This window comes from Onychostruthus taczanowskii, unplaced genomic scaffold, assembly GCF_017590055.1.
Source record: "Onychostruthus taczanowskii isolate IOZ18803 unplaced genomic scaffold, ASM1759005v1 scaffold3, whole genome shotgun sequence".
NCBI classification, from domain to species: domain Eukaryota; kingdom Metazoa; phylum Chordata; class Aves; order Passeriformes; family Passeridae; genus Onychostruthus; species Onychostruthus taczanowskii.
The window spans coordinates 11,369,654-11,394,723 of NW_024500349.1; the positions used below are offsets into that span (position 1 = coordinate 11,369,654).

The 25,070-nt window shown below is 39.9% G+C and overlaps 1 protein-coding gene across 2 annotated transcripts in view; it reads left to right on the plus strand.

The window, feature by feature from the left end:
* Nucleotides 1-1,049: 1,049 nt before the first annotated feature.
* Nucleotides 1,050-25,070, plus strand: part of ZEB1 (zinc finger E-box binding homeobox 1) — a 118,051-nt gene continuing 94,030 nt past the window's right edge. For both annotated transcript variants that reach the window (XM_041408481.1, XM_041408482.1), the window contains exon 1: nt 1,050-1,437. In XM_041408481.1, the coding sequence (XP_041264415.1) occupies nt 1,422-1,437 (16 nt within the window). In that variant the 5' untranslated portion in view covers nt 1,050-1,421. The remainder of the gene's footprint in view (nt 1,438-25,070) is intronic.

Consider the following 25,070-nt stretch of genomic DNA (forward strand, 5'->3'; position numbering starts at 1 on the left):
AGCGCGCCCCGCCAGGTGCGAGCACGGCGGGCCGGGAGCGCGGCCCCGCGCCGGGACAGCCCCGCGGGCCGAGCCGTCCCGAGCGCGCAGGGGGGAGGTCGGGCGGGCGCCAAAGTAATTCCCCCGCCGCGGCTCGCCGGGAGCGCGGCTCCCTCCGCACCGTTATATCCGCTACCTGCAGCCTGCCTCGCCGCCGCCTCCCTCCTCCGCCTAGCGGTGCCTCCGCACTCCGCCGCTGTCCGGGACCGTTACACGCTGCTTCCCCCTCAAGCCCCGCGACCGCCCCGCCGCCGGCAGCGGGCTCGGGGGCCCCCGGCCGCGCCGCCGCCCTCCGGCCCGGGCGGGGGCCCCGCGGCCGCGCTGCCGCCCCGCCGGGCCGGTGGGCAAGGGAGGGCTGCGCCCGGGCGGCGGGGGCGGGCGGCGAAGTTTCTTCCCTTCCCTCTGGCTTCGGAGGTACCTGTTTGTATAATAATGGGTGGTAACGGTTTGGCCGGGGGCCCCCGCTCCGCTCTCCGTGCGTGTGTGACCAGCTGCTGCAGTCTATATAAGGAATTACATTTACATTTCAGGCTTAAGGGCTGCTGTGGGGTGATGTTTTTTCCCCTTTGGTACGTGTGTTACTTTAAGATGCAATGGGAAGGTACACGGCGGGGGGAATAAAGGCTCGTAACACCCACTCTCTACTTATTTTCTGGAAAATGGAGAAGTAGTTCGGTTCTCGTAGCACGACTCTTCGGAATAGGATGTAGAGTAGGCGATTTTGTAACCCTCCTTGGCAATTTTAGGTTTTATGTGGCATTTCCTGTGCAGGGTCACAGATAGGAAGGCTTTGCCTGCGATCTGAGGTGTTTTCATATGCAGTGAACGGTCTCCGAAATAGATCGGAGTCACGATCGGTGCTTCACCTCTCTAATCCTCCCTCTTCGGGGCATAACGTGGTGATAAATGACGGCCTTTCCAGGGGCTAACCGGTTGGTTTGATCGCGTTGAACTTAAAAGGGTTTTCTTATTTTTGCCGTGTGCGTTTTCTAGCAAGTGTTCTTGTTTGCACGCTCTTGTTATTAATTCCTTGTCCTCGTGTAAATATTTATATTTAGCTCATGATTTGGCTGTGCTAAAGGTAAGTTTGGAAAGTGCTGTTCTCTTTACCTTATTAAAAATGTGGATGATCAGAGAAAGGGGCTTTTCTTGTTGCTGACGACAACATGTGTGACATGTGAGTCTGAACCACCCAGCGTCTGTGCAGGAGCTGTAAACATGTTTACCTGAACAGGAAAGAAAATGGATTTTTCTCTTAAAGATCCAGTGATATGAATACCGTACTCTTAAAGCATATCAACAGATGACTTGAGAGAGAAATTTTCTGAAAACCTGGCTTTTGAAATCGACGGGGAAAAAAAGATCCTTGATTGCTGCAGCAAATGGCAACTTGTGCAGGTAGAAAAAAAAAGATGGTGTTTAGTTTTCTCCTGCATGCATGTCAGCCCCCTCCTGTCTGCTGCTTTCATTCTCAAGGGAGGGATTTATTTACCACGCTTGCTGTCAGTGTTTTTCCTTTGTGCTTAATATTAGAAAACCAGATTTAAGGCTGTTTAGCACAAACCGTTTTGCCTGCAGCGTGTATCACTTGCAGAAAACAAAAGGTGTATAAGATCTGGTATCATTCCAGGTATCTTTCATCTTCATCACTTTTGGACCTCATTGCTGCACCCACTTTATTATATAAAGCCTCAAAGTCTTTATCAACTAGTTCTGTAATGTAAAATGTAGTGTATCTTTGGTTTTGGTTCCTTTTATTGAGGAATTAAAACCAACTTAAGTCATTGTGCATTGGAGCATCAGGATCGGTCAGATAATAGAATCTGGATAATAGAGATTTCTCAGCAGTGGTTTATGTTTGACTTGCAAATATTTACTGAAGAAAATGCATAGAAAAATGTTAACCCTTTAACCTTTAAAATAAATAAGTATGAGGGGTTTTTTTCCCCAAAGTTGCAGAATGCACTAGGTTCTTATAGGTATTTTCTGTTAATGAGGAATGGGCATAGGGGAGATGCATAAGCAACTGGCTGGTTTGTAGTATAAAATTAAAAGCATTTTGATGTGGTTTCTTCTCCATGTTCCCACAGAATATGAAATTATTACCGAGAGGTTGCACTAGACATCCAGTATGCCAGTTAATAATACTGGGCTGTGGCATTGAGTACTGTAAACTTTTCTTTTTTTTATCTCTTGTTAAACTTAACACAGCTATTCTTACACTGTAAACTTCTGTTTTTTCTTTCTTTCCCCTGCTTTCTGTGTTTGGGAGGCATCCTGGTGCATTAACTCTAGCTGGAAAGACAGTCTTATCATCTTAACTCTGGAGCTGATTCCTTTTCTACCTTCTTTATTGGTTCCTACAGGAGGTCAGCAAAGAGCCGATTGGTGCTGCCATTAAAGCCTCCACTTACAAGGAAATCTGGCACTTCCTACCTGAAGAAAACTGCCCTGTGTCATTGTCCTTATTTCTGGCCAATACACAAACAACTTCTGCTGCAGCAGAAGAGTTAAAAAAGTGTTGAGATAATGTGATACAGCAGAAACGCAGCGCTGGTTGGGAGTCTCTCATCCTATGTACTGCTTTCCTTTCTCCCTCTCTTTTGATAGAAAAATGAAGAGGAGGAAAGAGAGACGTGGTTTGGGTATTTTTTGACGGTCTTCTGCATAGCCATGCTCTTGTGAGACTCCTGAGTAGACTTCAAATAGATTCCATATCAGCAAAGGTTTTCTTATTTTGAGTTGGTTTGCAGTCAGGATTAGTTGCTTTCTTAGCTTCTCTCATCTATGTTATGGGATTGTCTTAGTTCTTATTAAACAGCAAAACTAAAAGTGACACATCTTGTTCTTCAGCAATGCTGTGAGATAAGTAAAACAAAATATTTAAAACTTGCCTTCCTGGAGTGTGAAAAGATATCAATCTAAAGCATAGATGTTCTGAAAATAATGCAAGTATGCCTTCAGGTTTTCAGATGCATGTTTGATGGTGAAAAGAGGAATGTATGAATCTGGGTGAATTCTGCATGCTGTCAGGTACATGTGAGGAGAAGATAAAAGCCAGCCTTGGTCACAGTGAGTTTATTACTAAGAGGTTGGGTCGATTGACTTGTTAGAGTGCTATTTCAGTTGCTTTATGGTTGGTTCTTCTCTCTTTTCATTTCTATTAGGTAACACTTTCATATAAACTTTTGTTACCAGGCTAAGAACTGTAAGAAGACTGTAAGTCCCTTTCAATAAGGCAAAAGCATATTTCTTTTCGCTGCAAGGTGTCAGCTACCAGCAGGATGTCAGGTGACACTTGGAATACAACTTGGAATCCTGGTTGTGCCTGTCTTCTCTTGCCCCCTTGCCTTTCAGCTTTTGCTAGGTATCGTGTTTTCACTCTAATGTTAATTTAAATTTGCAATTTGGGATTTGTGGAATGTACCCTGAGCCTGGAATTTTAAAATTCCAGGCACAGTGAACAGGTCTACATGGACAATTGAATTAACTGTCTGGGTCCAAGGAAACCTTCTCACTTACAGACAAGTAGTACTTCTGTTTTAGTGTTAGCTACTGAAATATAGTGTGAGTTCTCTTAAAAAGGTCACTATTTCTTCATTTTTCTGTCAGCAGTCAGTGCTTGTTATTTTAGCAGTGATGAAGCAGGTTGTCTAATGGCAATTCATTACCTGAGGCAGTTGGGTGTTTTTAAGGTAATTTGTTTCCTGAAACAATTTGCCTTGCTTGTAGGGCTCTGAACATGTGCTGCTGAAAGGGTTAATGAAGACTAGCAAGAAGATGAAACTTTCCTTCTGACATGGGCTTCCCACTCATAGAAATCACTCAATGTTTTTAATTAGAAGTCTGAGGATTTGACTTCTTTGAATTCAGTCCAAATTTTCTATTGAATATTTTAATTCCATCAGGTAGACTCAATGGGGAGGGGTTTCTGTGGACTTTGGGCTTTATGACAGGTCCTGTTAATTTGTGTTACTGACTTTGTTTGGGCCCTTGCTCTCTGTAAGCAGCTCCTCTGTGGACAGAGCAGGAGGAAGGGGTTCTACAGCTGTTCCCTGCTTCCTTCCCCACTGAGACTCCAGTTGTGGTATTAACCTGTAATTTTTTCTTACAGACGTTTTCCAGTGCTGGGGGGAGAGGCTGAAGTACTCTGAAGTTAAAATATCACTGTAATGCCTTTCCTCATGTGGAAACATCTGTTTTAATAGAGTTTAAATGCCAGTGAGGGATGATAGACACTTTTAACATGTGTGGGACTCTGTATTACTATGGTAAAGAAATAAAATTAACTTATGTGAAACTTGGATTGTACAGGTTTTGCTTGTTGGGGTTTTTAAACTGATTTTTGATCAAGTGCTCTCTATTGCAGAGAAAGTACTGAAACTACATTATCAGGCCAAATGCTTCTTAGGCATCCCTGCTTGTAAATTCAGTCATTATTATTTACCAAAAATATAAGCTTATTGCTCAAGTCATTAGCTGTTTGTAAACAGTTTGTACTGTTTGTACAGTAAACAGTACATTTTGAATCTCTGGAAATCATAAGGGTTCTACTCATGATAGGTTTCAAACACCCAAAACTAGAGATTGAAACCCAAAAATTACTCTGTTTTTATGTAGGCTTTCATACCGTATTGCAAACTACAGTTCCAGATTAACTTTTAGCTGATTAACATCAATATTCCTGAATTTTTGGTCATTGTTATCTACATTTTTCAGGAGGACTCACATCTAGGACCTTTACTGTTTTGGGCAAGTAAGCAGAACCCTGTCTTTCATTTGTGGTCTCAGAAACATTGGTGCTTCATTCTGGCAGCTATAATAGGCCTGTTATTTTTGAGAACTAAATTCTCAAGTGACTTACCCAAGGTCACACAGGAAGTCCATAGCAAGACTGAGTCCCAATCCATTTTTAATCCTCAGGACTACTCTTGCATTTGGCTTGATCTAGAGCCTTAAAGGGAAAGAATAGTTTTGTCATTTGGTAGTTACTATTCCTTTCAGCTTAATTGTTTAAGTTCTTTCATATTTATTGGAATATTTTTGCTTTCACCAAACAAGTGTCAAGATGCAAAATTCAATTTTGTCTTTAGCCGTTTTTAGATGGTATTAAGATAGTATTTTCACTGGTGGTGTTTCCTGTCTTCATAGTCTGTGTAATGATGTGCCAGAGAAGTAGAATGTTGTCTTCTGGTGTGTTTTGTATTTCCAAATCTTATGTTCAGTGATGCAAGGGTAGACAAAAATAAATCACGTCAGGAAGGAATTAGTTAAAGACTACACTGTTAACATCAACACCCCTGCTGGGATGTGGAGGATTTTAAGGGTACTCTGTTGGAGTTTAACATCTGGGCAGAAATTGTGTAATCAGATGTTGGTTTTGTTGTGACAGTTATGACTAGAGAAGAGTCTCAGCATATTGCCAGTATTTCTAATATTTGAAAATGGTAAGTAAATAAAAAAACATAAGTCCTCCTCAAAACAAAACTTTTCCAGTAATTAAGTTTTAAGTGCTAGGCCTGATAATTTGACTAGACTGTGACAAGCACATGCAAGTCTAGGTTTTACCACCACAGCTGCTTGTCACAGGTGGAGCTGTGGGTGCAGGTGGATGCTGCTCCTGCCTGGGCAGCATGAGGCAAAGGTGGGTATGAAGAGTGTTCTCATATCTTCATTTGTGAAGATGTGTGTGGTTAGCTCCAGTCATGAGAAACTGCAATACGTCAGTCAGGGTAGGGATTCTTTCCTGCTGAGGGAAATGCTGTTTGAAGTCTTTAGTAGTTTTAAAAAAAAAAAAAAAAGGACAAGCCCCAAGCAAAGGCTGGAGAGCAGAGGGTTGTATGAATGTGTGCTGCATGGGCGAGGCAAAGCGTTTATGAAGGAGGAAGAGTGCAGTAGGCAGGGGTGTAGTTGCTTCTCACTGAAGGTTTGATACCTGATTTCTGATGCACCTTGCTGGCCTTCAGAGAGGAATGTTGCATGAGGTCACAGTGGTAAATAGCTTTGACCTCAGCTGGCTGGGTGATGCCTTGAAATACTGGAATTGTTGTTGAGTTGTGTAGGGGGTTTTATGAGTGTATTGTTTTTAATGCTTTCTATTTCCATGTTATGGTGGCAAGTTTTTTAAACTTTTTATAAGCCGTTGCCTCTAATACTCTGAGTTGATTTTTTAGCTAATTATTATGTGCTCATGTATTTCTCAGTCTTGGTGTGCTTTTCTGGTTCTCCAGTTCCTTGCATCTGATTTTATTGTTGAAAAGAGTAACAAAAGTTTGATATTTTAAGAAACTGTTGACAGTTGCAACTCTCTAATCTTTGTGACCATTTCTTTCAAGGAAAGACAGGAATTGCTTTCATTTTTCCTATTGAGCTGCAGTTTGTTTATTTAATAATCTAATTATCTCTTTTTTGCGTAGATAAGTAGTATTCCTGAGTGACAGTCAAGAAGAATGGGAATCCCAGTCAAGAGCATTGAGACTTGATGGATAAAATACTGACTCCAGTTAAATGCAACATAGCTTTATAAATCTATTTCAGTACTCCTGAGAAAAAATACTACTTCCATCACACAGTATGTAATCACCTTTCAGGCAGTAAAAATGTATGTACTGAGTCTTCCTGTATCTTGGCCTATACATCCAATTCCTTGTGTGAGTACCTGACAGCTTACATCCATGTGTTAGCAGGATGGGTGATGGTAGAGTAGAAAGAAAACAACTTGTTAAATTTTTATCTGTATGTGATGCACCAAGGCAGGATTCAGATGTTTCAATTGGGTAGTGCTGAACATATTAACCATGTTTCTTTAGACCTGTGCATTTGTCCCCAGAAAGGACAATAGAGAAGAAAGGAGCCTTTTTTAATTTGCCTCACTCTGACTGTGTCAGATGCCATTACTGTAATGTAATATATTTTATTTTAACATGCCTTTTCAGAGCAACAGAAGTTAACTAAAAATATGCTTTCTCATTTTTGAGGAGTCAGTACTGTTTGAAAGCAGCCTGTTTCAGTTCTCTCCTTTTCAGCTGTCATTCCCAGCTGTCACAATCTCAGTGATGTGAGGACTTTACCCCCATTGTTTCAAAGCAGTTTGGTTAACAGCTGCTGTCACCCAAAGGTTAAAACCTGAAAATGGGCATCTTTTATTGCTTTCCTTACAAATATTTACTTTCTGTTTGGTAGCATTCTTTCTTGTTGCTCTCCCTTCAATGTGTTCCATTGATCCTATTTTTGGAGAACTGTGTAAAGCAAATGAACATGTCTCATGATGAATGTATTCTTAATTATAACTGAAAAAGAGAGCAAAAAAATTTCTTTGCTGTGTTGTGATGACATTGCATCCTGTTCAGTTAGGATCTGTGAATATGAGTAGCAGTTGTGCTTCAGTGAAAGGACAGGTAAAACTAGTTCTTTAAACACCAAGAACTCTCTATGATATTGGGAGTGTATCAGAAGAAGAGAAATAACTGTTCCTTAACTAACTGCACAGTATTCTGTACTTCTTCTGATGCAGATATCCTCTCTTTCTGCAACTCCTCTGTTCTTTAGCTTCTCACAGGTCAAGTGATAGATCAGGAACACTGGAGGAACTGGCAAGATCATTGGAGATAAATTAGTTATAAACCTTGCCATTCACCGTGATTCTGAGAGTGATCTTCATGCATAGCACTAGAAAGGGTTAAGAGTCTGATGTGGTAGAGTATTTTTACCTATGAACTACTGTGCCTGTCTGTGTTAGGATCAAATGCTAGTTGGGCCACTGATGCTAGAGAACACCTTCAGTTATTGTGATATAGAATGTTTTCATTATTTCAGCAAATATCCTTTTCCCAATTCTCTTTGATAGGCAGCTGACAGACAGTGAGGGCAATTTTCTGTTCTATTTTGTAGGCATCCATCCACAGATGTGTATATGGAAGAAAGCAAAATGATATTGCAAAACACCACAAATGTGGCATGATTTGAAAAAAGCCTGGGGAAATCTATTCCCTCTGAAAAAGGACAAACTAAAGAAAAGAAAAATCAGGCCTTAACTACAAAACTTAAGTTGATTTTTTGTTGAACTGGTAGGTCCCCAGAGGAGCAGGTTGGGCTTTTTATTTGTTTGTTTTCCTAACACCTTCCTCCTCACATAAGCTAACATAATTTTTATTAATGCCCAGAAGCATCAGGGAGGTGAGTTGTCCCCTTTTCTAAGATGCACTTGTCTTTAAACAGTTTTTCTTAATGCCTTGAGGTATTTTTGCCTTGTGTGCTTCCATGTATGTATCAGATTTTCCTTCTTCACACCTTCTAGTCCATTTTGTCATTTCTCTTAAGTTCCTGTAAGCTATCTACTATAAGTCATGTCAAGTCTGAGACTGGAAAAGGAGATACTGTCCAGCATCTGTAACCTGTTTAATCTTCCCATCCTGTTTTGTTTGTCTTTCCAAAGCCTTTCCTTTTCTTCATAGTATTCCTGGCACAGCTGTTTGGTTAAGTCAAGCAAAATAGAACCAGTCACACACTACTGGATTCATTCTTATGCTATTGTTCACAGGAAGGACCTAGGTACAGTTTGCCTGGTAAAGAGCATGAGTTGGTGAATAAGGGCTTTGAAGCAGATTTGGAGCTGTAATGACTGGCTTCCTTCCCTGCTGCTGTCCCTTCCCCTTCCTTGCTAAGCATTTTCATTTGAAATACTAAGGTGTGGTCATCGGGCATATCTGTTCTCAACTTCCAGTAATTTTTTGCTCACTGCTGAGCTGCACCATAATTACATATGCAAATGTAGTGTTTTTTTTCCCCCTTCTTACCTTATACATGTGGGAGAGGAAGATAAGGTTGCAGAATACCATCGGGGATGTGCTGCTGTTGTGGAGATGCTGCAGATGGCTGCAGAAGGAGACAAGTACTCGACCTGCAGGACAAGGCTCAGCAGGGGATTTCAGAACTTCCATGTCTGAAAGGCAACAAAAAACCAGTGTTCTTGCCAACTTTAAACTTTAGATAGGAGCAGATTGTAGGATGGCTTGTTATAACAGCCTATTTTGATACGTTCTAGCTACTGAGTGCTGAAAGTAAATTTGCATTTTCAGTACAGATTTGTTTTGTAGACATATATGTATCTGCATCTATCTATATATCTGTAGCTATAGCCAATAATTTAATTTATTAGACTGGTCTGAATGCTCCCAGTAGTAACACAAGACAGACTTCTGTTCATAAGTGTTGTAATCATAGTAAACCACAGAGACTAATTCTATGGAACAAACTATTCTGACAATTTCTGCCGTTCATGGTAAGGCTTACCTTGTACATTTTCCAGATTTGGAATTGACAGATGTACTGTGTTCCTGGAACACTAAATACGATTTTGAGCAAATATTGGAAGATAGAATTGGTGCTATAGAGCAGTCAGAATGCTGGGAGGCTTTCTGCACAATAGTGAAATAATACCTTAGAAATGAGAAGCAGAATTTAATTGGTAGTTGTGGCATAGGAAAAGGGAAATAGTTCCAGTGACACATCACACGTATAACGTGCCATAGTTCTCTCTGTTTCACCACGTGATTAATCACGCCTGCATAGTTCATGTGGTAGTTACATGATGATGAGCCTGGCTTAAAAAGATGAGCCTGGCTTTTACCTCAGCATGTGAGTGACTAAAACTAGTGGCAGACTTTGTTTCTGTGAACTAAGCCAGTTCACACAAGGAGAGTTTTAGCTTTCCAACTGTAAAGGATACAAATAGACTTAGTTGAATAAAAATCATGACACACAGCAGAGGTTTATGATCCTGACAGAAATTCTTACAAGATGTTTGATGCAAACTGTTGTCTATGGATCTGATGCTTCAAAAATGTTTTTGGCAGTACTGTTTGTGACAGTGTTAAGATGCTTTCCTTCAGAAGTGAAATAAAATAAGGTGGTTAAGAATTCCAGCAAATATAGGCATTTTCTTTGTTTTAGTATGAAGTTGCAAGCCTTCTCCATTTATTTATGTCACATGCCTGGAAAGAAGTAATTAAAAAGCTCCTTGTTATATACTACTGTATGCAAATAATTTCATTGCATTTGCTTTTTTGTATGTATGGTGTTGCAATAATTTGGCATATGGAAAATATATAAAACTCTTTAGAAAAGAGTTATTTTCTGAGCGAGAAAGAAAACAGAAGTGCTGAAATCTAAAGCTTGTCAAATGTCTTGTTATAATAGTTTACAGTTGCCTATATTTAACTCTTATTTAATCTTCCTAACTTTTGATTTTTAAGCATTTTGAAGGTCTCATATAGCAAATCCTCAGAATGAAAATGTTTGACTTTTCAAAGGTTCCAAGGTGCTTGCTTACTGAGTAAAGTCTTCCAGATTTGTGCTTTAAAGTATCTTAATAGGCATCCTAATGAAGCTTTTTATCCCTTAAATGTTTCCCCAGCCTGTCTACCTTTAAAGAATTCGTGTGTCTTCCTTCAACCACATTTTTAAGTAGGACTGTCAATCCAATGTGTGTCTTGTTCGTTCTTGGGTCTACTGTTGGAACACTTTGTGGCTGACGTGTGTGTGCGCATGTGCAGCTGCATGAGCTGTTTTCCTGCCTTTTCCTTTTGTCTGTCAAGCTTCTGGCTGATAGCAGATTAGCCATCTGAATGTGGGCAGCAAAGAGTAATGGGCTGTACAGAATGCCTGGGGCTTCTTGCATACAATGAAATGACTCCATTATAAAGCAAAAAATGACAAGCCTGCCATGGAGGATGTCTGTACTGGAGATGGAGAGAGTAGCCGTTGGTTTATGATTGTGTTATTGGGTATAAAATAAACTTAATTTTTTTCAACTGTCAGAAGTATTCCTAGGTGCTTTACAGAGCAGTGCTGACAGTTCTTCTAGCAGGAAAATACTTATGAACTAAATTGGTGATGTACTACTTGCTATTCCTGATAGCTCTATATGTGTGGGGGAAGGAAGGGAGTAACAGCATGATGGCTCAGTTTCATTTTCATCATGCAGATGTGTGTGATTTTTTTCTTTCTTTTAATTTTTTTTCTCTCTAATGTTTTGCTTAGTTACAGGATTACATAATCTGCCCTGCAGAAGTGTGTTAGGTTTATTAAGTCTGTTGGAAGATGTGCTGATACAGATTTGAAGGAAATTGGGCCAGGAACATGGCTGAGACACAGGGAATCCAGATGCTGGAGGAGAACGTGAAATAAAAAGCTGTAGAGAGTTGGCTCAAGTAGACAAATGAGGCTGTGTGCAGAAACATAGTAGCAGGAAAACTAATGAGGAATCTTATCAAGGTTTATTTTTTTTGACAGCTATACTTACCCATTGTAAGAATACAGTGTTTGAAAAGCCCTCTTGATTGTCTATAATTTACTGTGTCAGTAAACAGTAGTGGCTTGTGCACTTGTAACTTCCAGTTACAGCTTTCAAGAAGATTTTTCTTGTTTGTTTTTTATGGCATTCAAGCTCTAAAAGGTGCTGTCCCCCACTGAAAAAAACAGGTGCAATCTGTTAATTTTTGCTAAATGGAAGATCTTCCTGGTTTGCATCTGCTCAGGAGATTAAGAAAGCTTCTGATATATATGAGCCTCCAAACTAACTGGCAAGTCAGGATAAAAGCAATTTGGTATATAGAATATGGATGTATTGTTAAAACATGGAAAACTTAAAATAATTAAACAAACCTCTTAACTGACATTTGGTGTCATTTGTCTTGCTTGTTGTGGTCTGTTCAATATGTTGCTGTGGTTACAACTGCTGTGAATTCTGGAAATTTATGCTTTAGCAGCAAAATGTATGAATTGCAACTTTTAATAAATAAAATGGGAATACTGTTTGAACAAGCTTCATTTTTCTCATTTTGTTAGCTGCTGCCAGGTCTCCTTGTGACTGTTCAGGATGTGGATGCTATTTTTTGTAAGGGTTGTGTTTTTCAAAGATCTTTTAGCTACATGTTATACACCAACTTTCTCCAGTCCCTTGGATTGATTTGCCTTAAGCAAAAACCCTTCCTAAAAATTTCTGCTCCCTTCCTCTCCTCCAATAAAGTCTGCTGCCCATCGCCACCTCCTTCCCCCTTTTCTGAAGGAAAAAGGAAACAACCAAAACTGATAATACCATAGAGCTCCACAAATGCTGCTCCCTTGACAGCAGTATTAATTCTCTTTACATACATTTTTATTTTGCATTCAGAATTGTTTCTATAATAATATGACTTTTTTTGTGGTGTTGAAGACTGTAGCTACTTAGCAAGGAAGCTGGTGATAGAGACAGTTAACTAAACTTTAGTTTTAACAGTGGATAGTCTGTAACTGGTGACAAATAAAATACATTCCAGACTAGTTTAAGAGAGATCTATGGGGTTTTTCTAGTCTCCTCTTTCCTTGCCCCATGTGATTGCTGTGGTTTACAGTAGGAAGCCACTAGTTTCTGCAGTCACAGATGGAAAGGGAGGTGTATTCACTGGTAAGTGATGTAAAGACATCTGAGTAAGAATAAGAAAGTGAACTCTCTTGGGGGGGAAGGAGTTAGCTACATATTTTACAAATCTTTCAACATCTGTGACTTAATTGGCACTCCTGAAAGCAGTGTGTTGCACATTAATGCGGCTTAGGAAAGTTGCATTTATGAATATGAATAAAAAGATCTAGACCTGTTCTTGTCTTTGATAGGGTTTTCATAGTTACATATTGGACTGAGAAGGGTATTGCCTTTGACTGATTTGGCTGGCGTGGCTACTGTGTTGTGCCGTGGCTGGTTTTCATGGCAGATATGGAAAATTGCAGAAGGGCAGAGTGGCAGAACAGCTGAAAGATCATCTTCACTTAGCCAGAAGAAAATGTGGAAAATGGGGGTTTCATTATCTTAAAAGTATTTAGTACAGAAAAAGATATTCTTTTAGTGGACAGTTTTGCTTGCGTTTTTCTGTGTTGTTTAAGGTGTGATGGTGGCACCGCTGACTCAAACACCATATTATGAGGAAAGTTTGCAGATTGGAAAGAATTTATCCCAAACATCCATTAAAGAAGTCTTGTGATTGGGTACATACCATTGAGGGGTAGGGTGTGTGGAACCCAGTGTCCCTGCTTCCTAGAGTTGAATGATTGCTCTTCATTAGTGGCAAGTGATATGGTATGTCAGTCTGTCTGACCAAGTAGAACACTGTTTTTAAATGTCTCTTTCAGACAAATTCACTAAAACCAGGAGTTTTTGAGAACTTGCTGGGTCCTGCTAGTACCTGTTAGTTTGGAAGTCAACATTTGGTTAATTAGTATGGTTGAAGTTCTCTATATAAAAATACACTACTAAAATATAGTCCTAGTACTAATAAACAGGATTAGCCCTCAGTTATAACAGGCTTTAGGTTGATGCTTAAGATCTCTTGGTAATTTTTTGTTGGCAAATACCAGTACAGCAGGATTGAAATCATGAGTTTAGGACGTGATAATTATGAGCACCCGCTGTAGAGCTATGAAATAGCATGAGGCAGAAACTTGTAAATCCATGCTTTTCGGGTTTAATTGGCAACCAGTTCAGAATATTTATTGCTAGATTTAACCCAAACTACAACATATTCTAAAACAATGCAAACAGGTTGTCTTTTGCTGATTGGAGTGAGGAGGATATGGAAAGAGCTTAGTGCCTCCTTTGTAAAATATCTAGTGTACAAGCTATGAATTTACAAAAGGCCGTGCAAACGAATGTCACAAAATTAGATGCTTAGAAAATACAGGCCTGGAAGGTGCTTTCTTGTATCCCTCACCTTGTGTTTTCCCCCAGTTTTCCTGTTGTGGGGCTTAGTGGCCAGCCCTTGCCTTAAGCTTTGATAAACACAGTGCTATGAAGATGTGGAAGCTCACAGGTTCACAGGGATTTGCTCCCTACTTCAGCCCAGAGCCATGCAGTTTACCTGTCCTTTGTCTGTTGTTTTTGTTAGGTAGAACAGATTTGTTTCCGTAGTAGACAAGTTAGGGTATGTGAAATATTGTTTGTTGCCATCTTTTCTATGTGTTGTAGGCCCTGTGTGAATCCTGGTGACTTCAGCAAATATGAAGAAGAGTCTTTTAGATATGCTGTATAGACAGATGTTATAAAGCCTCATGTTTTTCTCCTTATCCTGTAATTGAGTAGAAGTTAAATGTAGAGTAGAAAATGAATGAGTCAGTGAAATGTTCTTGCTCCTGTCTAGCTTTTCTAGCTGTCCAAGAGCGTCAAGATTTTAAGATGTGCAGAGCTACAGTGTATTTTCACCTCCATTCTTCCCGCTCTTCCAAGCAAGACTGTTTTAGAGATGGGAAAAAATGCTACCAAAAAAAGCCAATTCTATGTTTTTCAGCTTAAATAAGGCTTATGATTATCTCTGCTGTAATAATAGGTGGTTTAGGTTTCTTGGAGCAAATCATGCAGTTCTGGAAAACCTATGTGATTATTACAGAGTACTTCAGTGGACAGTCTCTGATACAGTTGGGAACTCTTTAATTTGGGTAACTTGCAGAGACTGAAATGCATTCCTCAGCTGATCAGCCTGTAGCATATGAGAACAAGGAGTGTCGAGTTCTATTTTGGAGGAAACGTATTCAAAATCATTCAGGTTCATTCACATGTGCTTGCCCTTAGATTTCCTTTTGGTGTTGACTCGTAATGGAGTTCTGGAAAACCATACAACTAAAAGCATGTTGTTATTACTGCTTTGGGTGTTATTGATGAGACTAATCAATACCTCTGATTCTATTTTTTTTTTGTTTTGATTTTTAAGGTTTTGTTAACTGAATCTTATTTCTCTGTACCGCTCAGATTCCCAAAGTATCTGGTAGCCATCACAGCCATCTACAAAACTCAGAATATTCTAAAACTAGTAAGCAACTGCACCAACATGACAAATCTGTTTGCTTACACAGCATGATAGAATAGGAGGGATTTCTGTACCATCTTGAGCACAACCTGCCAGGCATTAGGAAAGCAATGTGCTTTGTTCACAGCAGGGGACAGAAGGGATTTGGAGAGAAGTGAGGCCTGCATTGCCTTGTGATGCTTGTGTTGTCATCCTCACGTGAGAAAGAATAAGTGTTTTTAGTCATCTCTCCTGTCTCGCACCCTCTAGAAGTGTTATTTTTGCATTTTTTCTCCATTTCTGTAAGCGGACACTCATGGAAAGCCTACACGTAGGTTTCCATTTAGGCTTGGGGGCTCTGGAACAAAATATTCAGTCTTTGAGATCACGTCAATCTTCTACTTTTAATGGAATCTTAGTTATTCTTGTGGGAAAGGTGCAGATGAAGTCATACTGAGCATCTGCAGCATTCAGGGGGCCTATTTCCTTAGTCAAAAAGAACAAGCATATTTTGTGTTTCCTTGAGAGGTATTTTTTTTCTCATTTGTCAAAAGAATAAAGACTGTCTCCTGCCCAAAGGTTATTTAAATTGATGCCCTAGTGTTTGAGATGAGAACATGTAATGCAACTAATTCCTGTCAGTTAATGGTGTGTGTCCCACTAAACACAGCCCTCTTGCTGCTGCCTTGAGAAGCAGTCAGCGGGGCAGTCCTGTGTCTGCTGTTACCTAGTTGTATGCCTTTGGTGGAAACCGTGAGGACCAGAGGCTGCTTTTGGCAGATGCACTGGCAGTGCTTTGGCACAGGTGCTAGAGGTGGTAGTAGTAGGAGATGCTAGTGCCTTACTCACCAGTTTGGGGGAGTCTGGGTTGCTGACAAAGTGACAGAAATGTGCCTGATTGCCAGCTATGGTGAGCCAGCATCCTTATGGAAAACCTCCTCCTGTAATAAAGTGAGGTTTGAGAATCTATCTAGTTAAGACATCTACTGGTGGCAAAATGCTGTATTATTTGTAAGACATAAAGAAATAGAGTTGTTCCTGGGAAAGCACTGCCTCAGAAATGCCGCTTTTTAGGGTGTAGACCTCTTTGTCGGCAGTAAAAACAAATAACAACTTGCTTGCTGAACTGTGACCTGTTTTGGAGTGACAGTCTTGCAGCTTGCTGAATCGACAGCTGGGCTTGCCACTGTGCTGCCCGGAGCTGAGAGCGAGCTTCACAAAGGCTTTGGAAGAATACATTTGTTTTCGTTCCCTGTTGTTATTTCTCAGCAGCTTTTCAGTTGTACGCTCCCCCACTTTTAGTAGCCCTGAAGCTTCCCCGCCTGCTACTGTTTCAAGTTAGTTTCTTGTGTGCCTTCTTTAAATATCCTGAATGGCAGCTGGAAGACTCAAATAATATTTGAGACACTAAGAAAATCAATGATAAGTTATTTGATAAACCTTTTTGAGCTCTCTGGTGCAGCTAAGTGATTTAAATGTGACTTTTTTTCCGGGTTGAATCAACTAATTAACTTCTAGTTAGGTAGAAAAAAATGTGGTTTTGGTTTTTTTAAAGAGGGAAGGATATAAATGGTTTGGTCAGACCTTCTTTCTAATAATAATTCAGTATTCTGCAGATGAGTTATGTGAGTTGACATGAATGTGGCTAAAAAGGAAAATGATCCATTTTTTCAGATGAGGCAGTGCCAGTTGTGAGGATTAAATGTTCATGCAAAAATTATATTATCTCTGAGCTAAATTTTGCTGAACATGCTATGACATATGTGGCTGGCATAAACTGTATGTCAGTATATGTGACTGGCGATGGGGGTTTAAACTAGTTCATTTCAAATCCTAGCAAGCAGCAGCTGAAACACTGCTGAATGACCTTTGACATAGGGACCCATGAATGCCCCAAGTATGATTTCACTTTCACCACGTTCTTTGTGAATCTGAATGCTTGTCAAATCAGATGTGTGTTTAGACCTTTTCACTGAATATGCTTGGAGGGAAAGAACAAAGCCTGGGGTCAACTTGGCATAATCCCTGCGTTTATCTTTATTCTATTATAGCGGCTTGTGGGGGATGGAGTTACTATTTTCTGTGAGGTGAAAGTGCAAGTAGAGTGTAGGTAGGCTATCTGTCTTTTCTTCCAGACTTTCCCAGCAGCCTAACTGGTCTCCCATGATTTACTTGTGTTAATGTATGGCTGACTAGGCAGATTGCTGGTTGAACCATGTGCTTTACTAGTTTTTTCTACCCATCACTATTCTGTAGCTGCTGTGCCTACCCACTGGTGTAAACAAGCACCTCTGGCTTGTCCTGGGTAGCACATGCAGGAATGGCTCTGTGCTACGAAGTGCTTTGTTCTCCCCAGTGGACATGGAAGAGGAAGTAACATGGGTTTTCACATTGCAGCTACTTTTCTTCAGTACAAATATTTTTTTTTTATTTTAAGAGATAAACAGCTTCATATAGTACATATGCATTTTTTGCTCTTGCAGGCTATTAGTCACACTCAAGTAAGGAGTGACTAAGTCTGTTATTAGCCATTCAAATTGGGAAAGCCTTTGTCTCTAAGGGAAGAACCGGAGAGTTCTATGAAATGATTGCTATAGACTTTCTGCAGTATTTTTAGATTTTACTCCTCTGGTAGATTCACTTCACAATACAGGATTGTTTCCGTGTGGAGCTGGAGTGGTCTGAATCTGTAAACGAGCTATTGTGCGGTAAAGTACAAGTGGGTGGAGGAACTACATGACAAAAGGCCTAGTTACCTTTACAGTTTGTTCGCTGTACCTCATACACTTTGTTTCAGAAGAAAAGCACTATTCAGTGACTGGAGGATAAGGAGGCAGCCTTTCACACGAGGCTTATGGGAAATTTCTCTCTGACTTGGGGGTTTTCAGCTTGTGTACCCTGCACCTTCTGAGGCTTTCCCTGAAACAACTTCATGTGTCTCTGAGCCCTGTGCACCTCATGGGGTGAGCGCTTCCAAGTCTGGTGCTTTGGCCAGTGTTTTCCACCTTAACACATGCACTTGTTTGGGTTTTTTTTGTTTTTTTTTTTTGTTGGATTTTTAATTAAATTTTGAAACATTTATTTTTAAGGAAAGAGTGTGTTCCCTTGTTTTTTTAAAGGCTTCCAAACTAGGAAATACCTCACTCTCATTAACTTCAGAGATTCAAAGCACATTAAACATCAAGGAGATCTGTCTTTTTTTCTATATAACTAAACCTGTTAAGAGTAATTGTGAAATCCTGAGTATACTTCTTTAGCTTTTAAACTAAACTTTGAAGCTCGATGTCCTCAACAGTTCCCTTCAACTTCTGTGTTTTTTCATTGTTTACTCTTCTCATAGCTTAGAGGATGAGTACTTAAAAACCTGTTCATTCTGCTTGAAAACAAATATGCTTCATTCAGCACCCAATTTTCAGATTTAAAACACTTTCACACGAAGAATTGCTGTTGAGCTGGATGTTTTGGGGGTTTGGATTTTTTTTTTTTTTAAGGATTGTGTTATTTCAGTCTGTCTTCGAGGAGAGGAGATGCTCTGGGGAGAGCAGGACACTGCTTCTCTTGCCTGACACAGGCAAGCAGGGCATGGCTGAAGACAAGCAGCTGCCTCTGGACACTCTCTCTGGACATGAACACCTTGGAGCTGGCTCCTGCTTTCCTCCCAAAAGCAATGAAAGGTGTACTCAGCCCCACAGGTCACAGCCCTGCACATGAGTTGGAACTAAAAGACTTCAGCCCAGTAAAATAATTTTAAAAAGTAGTTGAGGCCTGGACCTATACCTGTGTTAGCTATGTGGGTTATGGAGGCAGTAGCCCCTGGCAGGAGGGCAGAAGAGGTATTTAATCATCTCTTGCTGCTTTAAGGAATATGTTTAGTGCCTTTGTTTGACACTACCAACATAATTTTACCCAGAATGACAGGCTCAGCAGCATAGTGTGTTTTTTTGCTTGCATCCTGACCTGTGTTACTTCTCCCCATCACAACCTGCCTTGGTTTGGATGTTGCACTTACATACCTGAGTGTCACTTACCTGTCGTTTAGCCTGTAGTGTTCTTTGTGGCATGCTTAGTTCAATTGTATAATATTAATGACAGCAAGAAGTTGCATTTTAAAACCTCTTACTGTTGCAGGCTGTAAACTATTAAGTTAAAAAATATGCCACAATGCTAACTGTTTCTCAGTATAAGAAAACTCTGAACAGTTCCAGCATCGTTGAGTGAAACTGGTATGTGTTTTTCAGAGCTGTTATGAGCTCTCATCTACTTGTCTTGGGTACTTGTAAATAATACCAGAGAATCATTTACTTATATTAATCAGAATGAAAAGGCAAAAGTCAAATGTTCACTTTTGCAGTTTCAGGTTTTTTAATTGGTAAATCAAACCTTCTGTTCTTAAAATGCTACTTATATGTTACGTACTAACAGCCTTTCTTTTATTTCTGCCTCCCTCCTCTTCTGTCAGGCTATGAAACTACATGCTGTGTAAGAGTTTCTATTTTCTTTATGTTCTCTGTTTCCACACTGTTTTAAACTTGGAATGTTAAGGCAGGTTTTCTAGTAACTAATGCTCCCACAGCTTCTCCATTGGTTTCCAAGCCTGGTAGGTTGTCTTGGGGTTCTTTTGGGTCTAGTGATGTGAGGGTGGGATTTGGAGAAGCATCTCTACCAGCTGTGAAGTGAAAAGGCTGAACTGGAGAAGCAGTGCTGGAGGAAACAAGCCCGCTGTTCTGTACTTGTTGCGAAGCTGATCTGATTTCACTCACAGCTGATCTCAAATGCAGCCTAGTTCAGGAGGCTTCAGTAATACCAACAGCTGACAATTCAGGAATGTAAACTTGTTGGATTTTACATTTCTCTTGCTGTCCCAAGTGCAAGTGCCTGGGGGGATAAATGAACTCAAATGTGCCTTAAAGGCTAGTTTGAATAGTTGAGACCATAAAGGCACAAATAGATGTGCATTCAAAGCCACGGTTCCTGGCAGAATTGCTGACCAGAAGCCTGCCATGTGAGGGTCCTTAAGCTCATCTGGCCCTGCAACTTGCTGTGCTGCTGCAGAGTCTTTGTGCTAATTTGGGAAGTCTTCCTTCTGAGGCCTGGAGCCCATTGGCATAAAGCATTCCTTCAAACTGGATTGAAATCTATATTATACGTTCCTGCTCTAGTCTTGAGCTCTTAAACAATGTAATGTGTTGAACATGTGAATGGCCTTACCTCAAAGTGGAAACTGGTGGGTTTGTCCCCAGGTTTCTCTCTGTCTGGGAACAGTTGAATTGAGTCCTCTTGAATGGCTGGCTACTGATAGCCCCAAGGCTTTTGTTTTTGTGTTGGGCTTTAGCTAACTACTGTCATTTGGTTATGTTTTGGAATGCTTCATTCCAAAAGGAAAATGAAAAGTTATCTCACCTGTTCATTTAAAAATGGCTCTGGTCCTATTTAAGTAGCAACTACTAAAGACTGAAACAAACCAACAGCTCCACAGTGCTAGTACTGTGGAATTGTTTTCCAGAATTTTTATTTGTTGGTGTGATTTATTTCTTGAAGCTAGTCATGTCTTAGTAGCTAAGAGAAGATGCAGGACAATCAAAATAATTACCAATTTAGGTCCTTGGGAAAAATAACAGAGAGGTTGCTACTTGGGATTACTTGACAAAGTATTAGATGGAGGAAATAATATCCTGTCAAGTAAAGGTTTAGGGAAAGTGTTAGGTCTGGTGGTCATGTTGAAAAAGTGAAAGTGAGGAAAGAACAGCTTTTGTCAGACTTCAAGACAGCAGAAAAATGCAGAATCACTGTCGTGTTATTTACAGCAATATTTTCCTCTAGTCTTCCTGTGACTGCTGCTTGAATCTAAACTTCAATATCTTGATTTCTTGACTGAAAATCATTCCAGGTAAAAGAGGCAGGCAAGCCCAAAGGAGAAAAAGAATTAGTGAATTGTAGATAGAGCTTTCAATCACAATCTACCCTGGAGAATCCTATTTGCCAAGAAAGCCGGGTGTAGACGGACACGGACATGTCAGTAGGCCAACTGTTGGCATCTCAAGGGTTAAGAAGGGCCTGTGCTTTAGCTGCTTTCACTCTTCTGTCCTTTCCTCTGACTGTGATACTGAGGAACTCAGAGAGAGGGATGTTAGCCTGCATAATTGTCAAACAAGTGGTCCCAGTGTTATTCTATGGGCAACCAATTGATGCAATCTGTGGCTCTGTCAACAAGTGGATCTGTTATCTCACAATTGGGAGAGATTAAGAACAAGTGGTCAATTTAGGGCAATTCAGGGAAGTGGTGCTTTGTTGTCTTATTGCAGTGTGTGAGCATGCTCTAACTCAAAACCTAGTTTCGGTGTTGTAGGAGTTTTCTGCTGGGTTTTTGTTTTTTTTTGTTTGGGGTTTTGTTTTGCACAGAATACATTATTTTCTTTCACTCGACCTTTATTTATTTAATTTTCTAGTTTATAAGTCCAGTGCTATGTACGTACATGTGGCAACTGGGAAAAATGTGACACAACTCTAGTAAAAAGATACATCCATGTCAGCCCTTCCTCATGAACTCACACAGTTCATGAATGAGGGATGTTTTCCCTGAGCAGTTGTGTGCTGGAAGTCATTCAGATGTGTAGCTATTTTTAAAGACAACTTTTGTAGGGCAGAATCTCTGCCTCCTTATGTATATCTACAAACTAATTTCTTTTCATGCAGACTGAAACTTGTATGGAACATAGTTCAGGACTTCAACTTGTTGTGTTAGCAGCTTTCTTACTGACTTTTCTTTACCCCTGCATTCTTCTTCAGAAAAGGTTTTTTTAAAGGATTGCTGTCCCAGGGGTTGCTTACAGCATGTGTACGTTTGGCCTATCAGCATGCCTATGTACTTTGGCTGTATAAATTGTGGGGTTGGCTCACAGTCTTGGGCACCTAAATTTAGATGGCAGGGTGTGAGCTCATTGCCTGTGTTGCCATTATAGTCTGCAGAGACCTAGCCAGTGGACCTGAAGAACTGTTCAGCTGACTGAACATAGGTATCTGCTTTAGGATGAGTAGGATAGACCATTGATTTTAGTGGGAACTTAAGCAGCTGGTTTATGCAAAAATGCCTGAATCTAGGTTTTACTGTCTGTGAGCTGTGTCTCACCTTTTTCACCTCTACCAGTTGAAAAACTGTTTTATGCTCTTTCACTGTTAAAACTCTCTTAGTGACTTCTCTCCTTTATTACTTTCTTTTCAAAATAATAATAGTGGTTGAAATTTTTGAGCACTAAAAACTACATCTTGAAGATGTTACCTGTCTAGAGCTTTCTCTGACAATCTGGTCTTCAGTTCTCTGGGACTCATAGACTGGTATGTTAGTTCAGCTGCCCTGCCCCAGGTACCTCCCTTCAGAACACCTTGGTATCAACCCATCTGACTCAAGTCAGGTTTCTGGTGTCTCCTGCTGGGAAGGGAATGAGCTTCTTGCAATCTATATGCTATCTCAAGGTGTTGTGAGGAAACAGCAATGAGGCTCTGCTGTTTTCTCTTGTTCAGTTGCATGTGCTGTCATTGATGGTCACAACTAGCTTTTAACTTAAAATGTTAATTTCTGTTGATTATTTAAATAGTGCTTTTGTACTGAAATGGTGACCATAAATGAGACTGAGGCATTGGAGTGGGAAGGTTTAATAATGGGAAAAGCTGCTTTGAAGCTTTGGATTGAGATGTATCTGTGAAGGACTTTTTTTTTTTTTTTTTTTTTTAAATAGCAGTGAAGTTTTCAGAGCCTTGAGTTCAATGTGATTAGAGTAATTGCTAGTTGTTTCAGATCAAGGAAGAATCTATTGTGTAGCTGAGCAACTTAGATGCAAAAATGTCTTTTCTTACTCCCTTCTTCCTGTATAGTAGTAGTTGCCTTCTTGAAGGTTTCTCCATAGTCAGAGTGCACATCTTGGATTTTGCCATGTCCTCAATATTCAGAATGCTCACTAACCACAGGATGCATTCAGTACCTAAAGAGTGAAGTGGCTGGAGGTGGGGGGGCCAGCACAGACAAGAACTGAAGGATGGTGCTTAGACAGATACTTTTAGTTAAATCTCCCACACTGTACAAAGATATAGCTGAAATTGTTCCATCTTTTAGTGTTCATGCTGTACAGTGTTGTTTTACAGTCCTTTTAACTTAATTTATAGAAATGAATAGATTTACGTTAGAAAGGGAGTAGGTTTGTACCGTTGTAATAAACTAGGGGACTGGTGGAAGGCAGAGTAGGCATCCTGTAGGAATTCAGCCTGTAACTGGGTCTTTTAAAACCTCAGATTCTGAGACGAAGTGATAGGATTGTTTGAACCATCCCTACAGGTGTAGATTTCTTAAGAGGAGATCAAGAGGGTTGGTATCTCAAACTTCATGCTGATTTTTTTCTTCAGCGTCGTGTTTTGCAAATAGAAATAGAGGCAGCCTGGCAAGTATCTTTTCTTCTCTCCCATAACTGTATCAATGTAGTATCCATCTGCTTTGAGACATCAGTTTGTATCTGGGTTTTTTTGTGTCATGGCTTTTACTTGACGGTTAAAAATTAATATTAAAACTTACAGAGGAGATAAGTCTATATGCATAACAATATTAAAAGTTTTGCATTAATTTTTCCAAATTTCCATTGAAAAGAACTTATTTAACTTCATGGACTAAGCAATATATTAATCTATTTCTGTAGAAATCTAAATCTCTTGCAGTCGTGCAAAAAGATCTTTTAAAAGTCACCACATTCCTTCAATTATCTGGAAATGTGATATTTGGGTGAAAATGATCTATGTAGTGTTTTCTTCTGATCTTTTCATGTTAGTGTGAATGTTAAGAAGTCTTTAGGAAATACTTAAAAACCCCAAAACCATATAAAAGCAACATATTTTTAGCTGTTCCAAATACCCTTTTGAAGAATTCAAATCCATGTGTTTGATAGTTAAACTTATGAAAAGTAATATGAAAGAAACTGGTGATCTGAAAATAATTTGTCTATATGTAGTATCTATTCAGAAGGAATGTTCACTTGCTAACTTTTCATATTGACCTTTTGGGGATTTCAATCTTGAATAGCTTCAGCTAGAATGTAATTACAGAAAACACTGGAAAGTCTTTCAGACTGTAGTTGCTCACTGCTGCTAATGTGTGCATACCTTTGAAAGGATGGTCCTGGAAGACACTGAAGTTGTGGTTGCCAGCTGATTGTGAACTTCCAGGACTCTGAAATGTCTCCCTGTTGACAGGGAAATGCTGAGGAGGTGTTGTTGCAATTGTATATGTCACTAGTGAAGACCAAAGCTAGAGATCATGCCTGCTTCTTGTACCAGCTCTTCAGAATTGTTGCCAGCATGATATACAGGAAAGATTGTGATAATTTGACTTTATGTCTTCTACACTTGGTTAAAAATGAATATGCCTGCGTCCCTCTTTCATAGCAGAAGTCCATTGCAGTGAAAGGGCTGGTGGGCAGCATTGGTTTCTGTAGAGCTTTCTGCAGATAATGCTCTTGCGGGTTATTTGCCCCAACAGCTAAATTGTAAAGTTAATTAATAGCTAATTCTTACACCACCTCCACTGTTGAGTTTTGTGTGTAATCTAAACAGTTAAAGAAGGATGTTCATGGGGTTATAACACAAGAACAGCAGGTAAAATTTACTCTCAGGTAGAACTGTACATTATTTGCACTACTTATATGTTCAGATATCAGACTTCTGAGTTTTTGTGTTATGCACCTGGCCACACTTTGTCTGGGGGCTGGGTGATGCTAGGTTCTCTTTGTTGGTCACATGAGCAGCAGCTGCTCTCAATAAGCTCTGGAGATGCTCTTTGTGTACACCTGATATCCCAGATTTCTTTCAACTAGATTGTTGTATTGGGAAGAAACATAGTTACACTCTACAACGTATTGGCTGCTGTTGGCTTCTAAAAGCCCAGCAAGGAGTGTGTACTGTTAACATCCTTTTGTTACAAGATGTATTTTATTGTTTACCCCTCAAGATGTTTGAGCATTTTTTTAAAGTCAGCTTTAAACCCGGGATGCTGTTGACTGGGGTGGAAGAGGAAAACATGCATTGCTGATCCTTTCTGCTGATTATTGAAGGGAATAGCTGGCAAAGGTGACTGTTTTGATTCTTGCTCTTGTGCTGATGTGCCTTAAATCTCTGACATTACCATTGGAAAGGCATTGATTGCATTTTTTATAGTATTGTGTATATGTAGTAATTTTGATTTTT